Source organism: Buceros rhinoceros, unplaced genomic scaffold, assembly GCF_000710305.1.
Source record: "Buceros rhinoceros silvestris isolate BGI_N320 unplaced genomic scaffold, ASM71030v1 scaffold37570, whole genome shotgun sequence".
Lineage (NCBI taxonomy): Eukaryota > Metazoa > Chordata > Aves > Bucerotiformes > Bucerotidae > Buceros > Buceros rhinoceros.
In genome coordinates, this window is record NW_010389658.1 from 3,617 (window position 1) to 14,422 (window position 10,806).

At 48.9% G+C, this 10,806-nt stretch overlaps 1 protein-coding gene across 1 annotated transcript in view; it reads left to right on the top strand.

The window, feature by feature from the left end:
* Positions 1-6,021, top strand: part of TMEM184B (transmembrane protein 184B) — a gene marked incomplete at its 5' end in the record, with an annotated part of 8,018 nt that extends 1,997 nt beyond the window's left edge. The window contains 5 exons of the mRNA XM_010135036.1: positions 1,949-2,040; positions 2,319-2,488; positions 3,683-3,877; positions 4,711-4,734; positions 5,780-6,021. Coding sequence (XP_010133338.1) covers positions 1,949-2,040; positions 2,319-2,488; positions 3,683-3,877; positions 4,711-4,734; positions 5,780-6,021 — 723 coding nt within the window. The remainder of the gene's footprint in view (positions 1-1,948; positions 2,041-2,318; positions 2,489-3,682; positions 3,878-4,710; positions 4,735-5,779) is intronic.
* Positions 6,022-10,806: the final 4,785 nt, after the last annotated feature.

Here is a 10,806-nt window from a genome sequence, read left to right on the forward strand (position 1 = left end):
TGGTTGTGTTCGGAAAGTTTTTTTTTCCACAGGGAGGACTAGAAGCCCTTTTTTTTTTTTTGGCAGAGCGGGGCGATGTTGGGGGTGGAGAGGTGGGGAGGTGAGGAGAGGAGACAGGTGACAGTTCTGCTAGCTTCCACAAATCCTCATCTCATTTTGTAACTGGCTTAGGTGGATATTTTGCTTTTCCTTTGCTGCTATCTGGCAGCAATTCTTCTAGTCAGGCCTGCCCTTTGCAAACTGCTAAGTCTGCTCTGGAGGCTGTGAGGGGCTCTCTTACAAAGGGATGTTTAAATACTTCTGTCCTTCTTGGCTCAAGCTTAGATGTTGCCTTGGTGGGAAATCTTAGACACCAAGACTCACTGTCTGGTACTTCTAGCCTTCCAGGATTGCTGAGTAAGACCTTTCAAGGCAAGTTCCTGAGAGGGCTGGTGCAAAAGGGCAACACAGCACATCTCAATACTGATCTGTGCGGCATCCACCATTGTGATGATCAGGAAGAGGAGTGTGATGGAAAGGGCACCTTGCCCATTTTATTCCAGTACTCAGCATCTCCAGCACTCCTGTTGCCTGCCACCACCACCTACCCATTTTCTGCTCTTTCCAGCCCCTTTCATCCTGAAGGAATCGTGTATGTTATAATAATTTCTTCTTTCCACCTTCACCCCCACCCCAAGTTGTTCTCGGGCAGCTACTTGCTGTGGGTCAGCCAGTCTGCCCATGTTGCCTCCATCTCTCCGGCAGTTGGGTGGTGTACTGGTGTCTTGATCAAGATTCTTTGCTGGATCTGTGTCTGGTGACCCTCACAGATGGGTCACACGCCATCCATGTGCTTCCTGTATGCTGTAGCATCTTCTAGGGAAGCAACTAAAAATAGGATGTTGTGGTTTGGATTGCAGGGAAATGGTTAAAACATCCCTAGATCGGAAGGAGGGGAAGCTCAGAGGACAGAGTTGTTTACGAATGAGCTTGACCTTTTCCAGTTCACATATTTACAGTGACTCACTAACTGGCATGTGCTGGGGTTTTTAATCTTCTTGAAGTCTTATGACCACTAACAAATTGCATCGTATCCAAAGCAATTACTCCTGTTTGGTTTTGCCTTCTTTCCATGCCCTCCCCACAGGTGAGCAGGATGACACCTGCCCAGGCTCTTCCAGCTCCCATGAGGGAGACAGGTGTGACATTTTTAGAGTCACAGCCCTCTGCTGTCTTAGGACCTTGGAGTTCAACGTCTCCAGAAAGATGAAGCATGGGATTACTTTGAGAGAGGCGTTGTCCCAATAGGAGCAGTGATTTATACTGGCAGAATGGGTAGAGCTGATCGCAAGTGCCGTGGAGCCTTTGGGAAGATTCAGTAAAGGTTTTGTGGGTGATAACAGAATAGCTCTCCACTTCAGACTGGCAACACACACTGGTGTGTATAGAAAAATGCCTTCACGTGGTGGCAGTTGTCAGAGTTCCTCCTCGGAGAACAGGGTTCCCCTCCTATCCAGGGAACCTTCTTGCCTGGCTTTGTGGTAACTATGGGTTGGAGTTTGCATCCCTTCCCTGGTATTCCTTTGTTAAACTTGCTATGCCTGTGCCATAGCACAGTATGGGATTGGTTTTGGTTTTGTGGTGTTACCATGCGTAAATGGGCTAAGGCACAGCCTATGGAAAACAGCTCTGGAAGAGAGCAGTTGAGCTGATTGTAGGAGCAGCTACAGAGAGGTTTTTTTTCCATTCTGGACAAGCAGATAGCACACATGCGTTTTCCGAATCTCCTTTTGGGTGCTGCAGTCCTCAAGCATAGTCAATGAGTAAGTGGCGGAGTCAGACTCCTTGTTGGGGCTGGGTTGTGTTGCCTTGCTGAGTTGTCCTAGTGGAGACACTGTCATGGTGCTGGTTTGGGAACATGGTCTCTTGGACCTTCTACCTTCTCATTGCTCCTCTCTCGTTCCTGCAGGCTACCCTGCAGTTCTGTGTGGTGAAGCCCCTCATGGCGATCAGCACAGTCATTCTTCAGGCCTTTGGCAAGTACCAGGATGGTGACTTTGAGTAAGTTTATTTGTCTCGCATGCAAGTCTCAGCTGCCCCTTCTCTGTCCAGCTGTGCTTATGGTCCATGTGTGTGCTGGGCTGTGGGAAAAGATGGGCCTGAATATGCACGTGAGGAAAGAGGGCAGGGGTAAGCCTGTTGGTTTCTACCTCAGTTTGAGGGTGGGTATGGGACAAGGAGGCAGGAAGGAAATGGAGTTCTTAGAACTCCCCAGTGACAGCAGCAAGGGCAGAAGATCATGCTGAAATTTCAGGCGTTCATATATCTTCTCTTTTCAGTGTAACCAGTGGCTACCTCTATGTGACGATCATCTACAACATCTCTGTCAGCCTGGCGCTGTACGCTCTCTTCCTTTTCTACTTTGCCACACGTGAGCTGCTCAGTCCCTATAGCCCAGTCCTCAAGTTCTTCATGGTGAAGTCTGTCATCTTCCTGTCCTTCTGGCAAGGTGAGCTGCTTTTTGCTTCCCTTGGTGGGCACAAAGGGCTCTCTGCAGGGGCTCAGACACTAGAGTTGGCAGAGCAGATGCTGATTAATAGGTAGAGTGTCTTTCTGTATTATTATATTTGTTTTATAAACTGTCATTGCTTTTCTCTGGGAAACCTGTTTTGCTCATTTTCGTCTCTGTTTCTATGCTCCTGAAGCCTCACGATCCCAGTGCGCATGCATGTGCACGTACACGTCTGCCTGGCAAAATCAGCTGTTTGGATGAAGAGTCCTTTGCATTTCTGAAACAATCGTAAAAGTCAAGCCGCCAACATTTTATCTGCATGCTGCCCTTTTACTGATGAAAGTGGCACATCTAAAAATTTTTAGTACTTTTTTTTTTTAGTGCTCTATAAAATTTTAATGGTATGTCTGTGATTCATGTGAAGCAGCAAGCTGACTGAATGCAGTGTGCTGCCACAGAACCACCAACGAGCGGAAAGACGTTCGGAATACATACACGTGATGCAGAGGCACATTCAGAAAGACGAAATTCCGTCTGAGCTTAGTGCTTCTTACTCACTGGTTCTGGGCATTTTCCTAATCAATGCTCTACTTAAGTTTGTCACATTGCACTTCAAAGACTAATTGAGTAGGAACTTAGACGGGATTTCGGCTGTTGGGGTATGGCACATCCTCCCTGTCTACAGACAAACTAACAAGCTGTCTAGTCTATCATCTTGAGCCATCTGGTCACACGCTTTCTGACTTCTCTGGAATTCTTCAGCTGCCTGGCTATGGACAGGGAGAAATATCTTTCTTGCAGTGTTGTATCAAAACCACTTTATGCGTAAACGAAAAGCTCTGTTACCTCAAGAAGTGCTGAGATCACAGAAGTGCTCACAGGAATATCTGGCTGTTTCTTACCTTGGTAAGAAGACTTGATTATGTCCTGCAGCAACTAGTTCCAGAGATTATGTGCCAGCTGAGAATAGCAGAGGATCAGTGTTTGAACATTCTTTGCTTAAACATTTGTCTCATTTATTCCTCTTTCTCTGTTGTACAGCTGAGCATAGATGGGAGTAGCTAGCCCATAGCTCCTGTGTTAAATGGGTTTGCGTGTAGGACGTACAGCATAGTCAGCTATTTCCATTCCTTACAGTCACTATGTGATCGTGTTTTCTGCACATTTATATGAGCTTGTTGCTTTGTTTAGGAATGTTGTTGGCCATCTTGGAAAAGTGTGGTGCCATCCCCAAAATCCACTCTGCCACTGTGTCTGTGGGTGAAGGCACCGTAGCTGCTGGGTATCAGGACTTCATCATTTGCGTGGAGATGTTCTTTGCAGCCATCGCCTTACGCCATGCCTTTACGTACAAGGTGTATGTGGACAAGAGACTTGATGCCCAAGGTAGGAAATAATGCCAACGTATATGACATGTCTGTTTGTTAGCCAGACTGGGTGGGGACTGGTCCCTTTAGCAACCTGATATGACTCCCAGCCCGAGTGCTTGGAAAAACATCACATCCCCTCCTCCGTGGTGTCTGAACAGATTAATTGTGCAACGGCTCTGCAGGGCAGAAACCTTGCCTGAATTGCATTGTTCCCTTTTCAGTTCCCCAGTATGCCACCCACGAAAGATTGTTGCAGACCTGAGGGCTGCAGGAAGTTGCATCCTTTTGGTAGAGTGGGTTTGTCCTTCTTCCTGTCTCCCCAAAGGGGAACTCCATCGTTCCAGATTGTGTAACAGACTGAAGGCAGGAGGGACAGGGCCCAAAACAGGCTCTGTTTTGAAGCTGGCTCAGGGAGATGAGGCAGTGCTTTGGCAATATGTTTGGCTTGGAGGAGGAGGATCTTCCTGTAACAACTTTGTGAGGGCTGGGCTGTTAGAAATCTTATTCTGGGGAAAAGGGAGGTGGATGTTATCCCCTAAAAAAGGGGTTCTTGTGCCCAGTCTATGCAAGTACATTCAGTCTTCTCTGAATAAAGGAGTTCCTTCCTGCTGGGGGGAGTGTGTGCTGAGATGTCGGAAGACAGCAGCCCTTGGGCAATGTTCATGTGGCTGTAACTGGAGGACATGACATCTATGGCTGATGAAAGGGTATACTGCTGGCCAGTACAGTGGGGGATATTTTGGTGGTGGGTCTTGTTCAGGTCTTGTTATTTCCTCTCTCTCTTTTTTTCTCGTCTCCCTCCTCTCCCTTTTATCTCTCCCTTGCTTTGGCCACTGGTCCCTGATGCAGCAATTCCATCATACGGGCCATACGGTAGGTACAGCATGCTCTGTGTGTTTGTCTCCGTTGGTTTTTAACTGAGAAGCTATTCTGTCCTGATTCCCAGCCTGCCTACTGCCTGCTCTGTCCCTTGTTCCCCTTCCTTGTAGGTCTGTAGCTCGATTGCCTTGAACAGCTGCTTTAGGGTTGTTTGGACCATAAGTTGTAAAACAGCCCTGTGACATAACACCTAGCTCTAGAGCATCTCTGCCGGGACTGTGTGAGTCTCTCTCCAAAGAGTTGCACAGGCTCTCAAGGAGCCTGTTTGCTCTCTCACCCCAGCTACCCTTTGCTTTCATAATTGCCAGAGATGATCAGCATGCTTTGGTCATTTGGGGAGCTCATCCCCAGGACTGAGCAGAGCCAGAAGCCCACGCTAGAAACAGGACCTGGAAGTTGTGAGAAATGGCAGCTCCTAGAAGGACACACAGCCTTCCTCTGTACTCAGCACCTAGGTGGGATAATCTCCAAGTGTTGCTTCCTTCACAATATTGCTGTGGCAATCTCTATCCATGGGGTGGTTCTACCTCTAGTACTGCCTGTTACCCTCCTTTCCGTCCTTTGCTTTCCACTTCTGTGATTTCTGCTGTGAGCACTTCAATACCACTTATCAGTCTAGTTTCCAGTGACTGGGAATTGCACTTGCCATTCCTCCTATATTTTCAGAAGTTCCTTAGTTTCTGACTTCTGAAACCCTTTACGGGAGCACCTCCCTACCTGACTGACTGTGTTGCATAGCCAAGCCAGCACAGGTAGTGTGTAGTGAAGGTTGTCACTGTGGGCATATCCCATTCTCGTGGCATGTCCCCCATTTGGTGCTGAGGTGGATTCATTTGGCTAGCAGTGGGTGGATCTAGGAGCACTACTGGTAAAACTTGACACCATTTGTGTGGCATTTCCTCAGCAGCTGCTTAAGGAAGTCTGTGAAGTAACTTCTGCAGGATCTAGGAGTGCATGTTCCCTGTTCTCCTTACATGTTAAGAGGTGTGGAGGAAGGCAGCAGTATATTCACTTGTCCCTCCCTGTCTTACCCCAACAGGTCGCTGTGCTCCCATGAAGAGCATCTCCAGCAGCCTCAAGGAGACCATGAACCCTCATGACATTGTCCAAGATGCGATCCACAACTTCTCCCCAGCTTACCAGCAGTACACCCAGCAGTCAACACTGGAGCATGGTCCACCCTGGCGCAACGGCAGTCATGTTATCTCGCGCTCCCACAGCTGCTCGGGTGCCCGTGACAACGAGAAAACCCTCTTGCTGAGCTCTGACGATGAATTCTAGGAGGGGAAACTGCCAGCACAGGCTGTCATTTTCCTTCTTTTGTTGGTTTTTTTTATTATTATTTCTTTTTCTAATTTATTGAAGCAGAAACACGCAGGTCATATCACTTCCTAGAGTGCAGATTGCAGAAGTGGGCACTTCCCATTTGCTTTTGTGGATGCGGACACGATGAGCAGTGTGGAGGTGGTGGAGTGGCCAGGACTCCGTTCTCGAGCTCATTCCTTAGAGCAGTGGTCAACTGCAGTTGATTGAAGCAAAGCTCCAGGGCTTGGGGCTCCACACCTGCTCCACACCCACCTCTGGCCAGAGCCTGGAGTTGTGGCCAAAAAATATTTTTGGTGTTTTTTTTTTTTCCAACTGGACAACCTGACTGCTCTGTATTCCTCTTCCTGAATGATCAGTGTGGGCAGTTTCCTTTCCCAGCTCCCTGGTACTAATATCTCCATGATCTTTGGGAAATGGGACTAGGATGCAGCAATAAGTGCTCTTGAGGACCAGACCAGCGGCTGGTCTCTTGATAGCCATTGCCTTGAATGCTTAGTAAGGAACATTTGCCTCCTGAGCACCTGGTTGTGCAGTCCTGTGCTTGAGTGAGTGGTGCGGAAAAGGACAGGGCTTTCCTCCTGTTCCTCTACTCCCTGGATGCCCCATGCTCTCCATCAAACCTGATGCTTTTTAAAGCTCAGCAAGGATGGAATTACTGTCTCACAAGGGGCAGCGTTTTCTAATCACCGGGTGTCCAGGCTTCCCATCTCCCTTGAGTTCCTGTGACCTGGAGTGTCTGCTGCCTACTGAGAAGACTGAGGGCTGGTCATGATAGGTGGTGGAAGTTTGTAGAGCTCTGGCCCTTTCATCCTCCCTTGAGAAAGGAAGATAGGTAAACACTAAAAAGTTTTTTTTTCTTCTTGTTTCCTGTCCCCCACTGACATAGCTGACCCTCTTAAAGGTGTGGAGCGTACCAGGTAGCTGCCAGAGCAGGTCCTGGTCTCTCACAGGTATCTCTCTCCATGCTTGTCATCACTGACTTCCCCTGTGAGCTGCACAAGGTTTGCCCTTAGGCTGCAGTGATCAGGAAGGGATGTTGCACACTCCTTAGTGTGCATCTCCATAGCTGTTCTGGGCCAGACTGGAGGAGATTTGAAACCTGACATGACCTGCCTGGTTAAAATAGTCCCTCTTAGTTTCCCAGGCAGCAGCTGCAGCAACTGCAGTGCTATCAAGGGTGGAAAAAGCATCCATGGGAGCGGGAAGAGCAGCTTCCCTTAGCTTTTGTTGAGCTTTGGATTGGCCCTTAGGTGTTTGGTGAAGCCAAAATAAAAGTGATCCCTCTGTAGATCCATCCAGGGACCAGGAAATGCCTCTTGCTTTTTGTCTAGGGGAAGAGGGGGAAGCACACTCAAGTACTCCTACCCCCAAGCAGGAAGCAAAACGGAGAGGTTGGAGCAAGCTGCTCTGATGTTCTTGGCTGTAGTTTCTCTGTTCCTCTCCTGCTTGATGCCTATCCTGCCATCAGCAGACCTGCGCATTTCCAGATTGCCCCTCCTTCCACTGCTTGGAGAACTGGGGTCCAGTTTACTGCCTGGAGTTCACTTTTCCTCTTGTATCTTAATCCGTGTGCTTGCTCATTCGCTTTATCAGAAGCAACTCTGAGTGAAGAGCACCTCATTTCCTCAGCACCCCTGCCAGAAGTATGTGGTCAGGAGCTGGGGGGAAAGGGCTCCAAGAGAGGCAGGTTTGCTCCCTGCTGGGAGCATAAGATAGGGGAAGGCTTTAAGGACAGTGTCTCCTTCCATACTCGGGTGTCTGGTGGGGACCAGGTGGGAGCAACAGTGCTGACTCTTGTGGGAGCTGGAGGCAGGGTCAGCAGATAATCCAGCAGCTTCTCTGCTGCTGGGTGTCCCCCTTTGCACACGTCCTGTGATGCCATGCAGTTAGTTACTGCTTTTCCTAAATCTGTCGCTGTTTAAATGGACACGCAGATGCGATCTGCCAGGTTTTGTGTGGGCTTGGTGTAAAACCTGTTTTCCTCATGCCATAAGCTGCCTGAAAAGCAGGGCTGAGGATTGAGTGAGCTTTCCTTCCATTTTCCATGGCTTTGAATAATAGTCTTTTAGTGTGAGGTGTTTGTGTTAAACTTCCCCCCTCTCCCTTAGGAAAGTGGGGCATGGGATGTGATCCCTTCCTCCCCTTTCCTTGCGTTTGCAGGCCTTCATGTTGTCCTAGTGTCACTTAGCTGGTGACTGTCCCCACCAGTCTTTGTTGCATTGGGTGGCTGAGATCTGCAGTCCCTGGAATTGCCTCGTTGAGCATGAGGGTGATCCAGGCTTGGGGAAGCGTCTACTTTCAAATTATTTTGAAATGAATGCTGCATATATGTGCAGAGGATCTGGCTATTCTCAAAGCTTCCTGTTCATCGTGGTTTCAAGCATAACCCTTTTGCACTAGCTGCCTTCGGAGAATCCTGGTGAAGAACTAGCGCCCAAACAACAGCCAGCTGCCATGCATTAGAATTTTATATACATATGTATTTTTTAACACCACACAAAATCATCTCTGAGCTTCCTGCTCTCCCTCACAACAGGCAAGTGCCAGAGCAAGGACTGGCTCTGCAGCTGCTCTGGCTCGGAGAAGCAGATGTCTTGAGACCCAGAGCGTGAGGCCGAGGAGCCCAAGGTGTCCATGGTCTTGCGGGTCTGCTCGCAGCAGCCCAGGGCCCCAACAACTGTGTTGGTTCCAGGAGCAGGCCCTTGGAGCTGCTCTTCCTCACCTGCTTCCCCTCTCCTTCCTTCCTTCCTTTTTGTTTACCATGTAACATACCCATGGGATTTGTTTATTATTTTTCCATATAGAGTAGTTCTTTGTATATAAATGACTGAAAAAAAAATGTATGATAAATAAGACAGAGTCACCTAGTTTTGTACCTATCGTGTTTAACTGATGTGAGCTCAGCGACAAGCCGCTCTCTCTATTTTGGTCTTTGTGACGTTATACTCTGCAGAAATGAGCAAATCTGATGACAAATAAAGTATAGAGATAATATAGATTGTACTTAAGCGGCCTCTGTGTGGTGCTCTCTGGGTGACTTCTCTGAACTGATTTTGATTTTCTGCTTAGTGGATCAGAGTGTCTTGTCCTCCTCTTCTCAAGAGGAAAGCTTTGTGCTGTCTGTGCATGCAGGAGCTGATGGAGGAGCAGCTACAGCAGCCTGGAGCTTAGACATCATGGATGGTGCAAGGCAGGACCAAAACCCATTTGTCAAAAACTGGGAGTAGAGACAAGTCCAGAACGCCTGTGGCAAAAAGAGGACTGCTTTCCCTGACACAGGCCCCAGCAAACAGCAGCTCTGGGCTTGTCTTCCATGAGGGGTGGTTGGGCTGGGGCAGTTTGCAGTGGCAGAGGGAATGTTTATGTCAAACCTAGAACCATGTGAGTGCTGCAAGCTGCTGGGAGGCTGGGGCCTGGTCTGCCTGGGTGTCGGGAATGTGCTCATTGCCTCCACCTGGGCTCTGAGGAGGGTGGCTTTTCCTCATGGAGAGGAGGTTGGGCTTCACCTCCGGGTGAGGCACCTGCCACACTTCCTTCCCCTTCAGCCACCCACAGGCATGAGCTCCCTGCTTGCCTCCTCACTGTTGCTGAACAGGGCAGTGAGGTCACTCAGGGAATTTTTCTGGATAGAGCTGCCCTGATTGCACCTGACTCTCCTCCTGCATAGGGTCTGAAGGCAGGATGGCAGGAGTTTTTCTGGCAAAAAGCATTATCTCTCCTAGGAAAACTGATTCAGCACAACTGAACTGCTCCTGCAAGTGCTTTGGGAGGGTGATGCTCAACATTAAGCTTGCTTACCGAGCCCCTTACTTCCAGAGACTGTAACTCTGTGTTTGTTCTAAACAAGTCATGAGCTGGCCCCTGTTCCATCTTTTCTGGGCACGTTCTTGAACAGCAGCAAAGTTAGAGGGAACCAGAAAACCTGGTCTCACCAAGACACAGCTCTGTTATGAAGTTCAAGAACAACCAAACACACCCTCACTGTGGAAAAAAAAGAACTTGCTTTATTTGTAAAGTCTACAAAATACAGAGTCGTCAGGTAGGACATATACCGTAAGTCAGAAAATAAATAAGTATTTTTTTTGCTCTATATAAGTATAAGATAAAATGTGATTTGCATATATAAAATATAAAGTACGGCTCTGTACCAACATCCTGGCTGTGCCAAGAGGCAGAATGGCAAAGAGGATGTGAAAATAACTTAACATTCGTGCAATAAATAAACCCAAGAGAAGTTGGGGTGGGGGGGATGCTAACCACAGTGCCCCCTCCACGAGCGGTGGGCACCTCTCTCTGGGGAGGGGTGGAGGCTGCAGCCGAGGGCGGCTGGCGTGGCAATACCCAGGCAGGGGCAGAAAGAAGGGGAGGGAAATCATCTACAGTGGCAGATGACAAGAAGGGTCTGTCTCCTGTTACCTCCACCTGCTGCCTGTATTTAGCAAACCCAACTCTTCTCCAGCGTTTCAGCCTGCTGAAGAGTCAGCTAGTTGTCCCACAGTGGTGTCCAAGCTGGAGGATAACTGAAGGGAGGAGCCTACCCACCTGCCAGGCAGCTCCCAGAAGCCAGGATGCTCTCCACCCCTGCTTCCCGCCTCCTGCACCTCCACCCCCTCTCTATCTCAACAGCTCTGGCTCTTGGGGGCCAGGAACACCTTTCTGTGGGCTTTGTAGACGGTGGGGTGTGGGGGAGCATTTGGCGGGGCTGCTGGCTTGTGCTGAGCAAAACAGTGTTTATCTCTG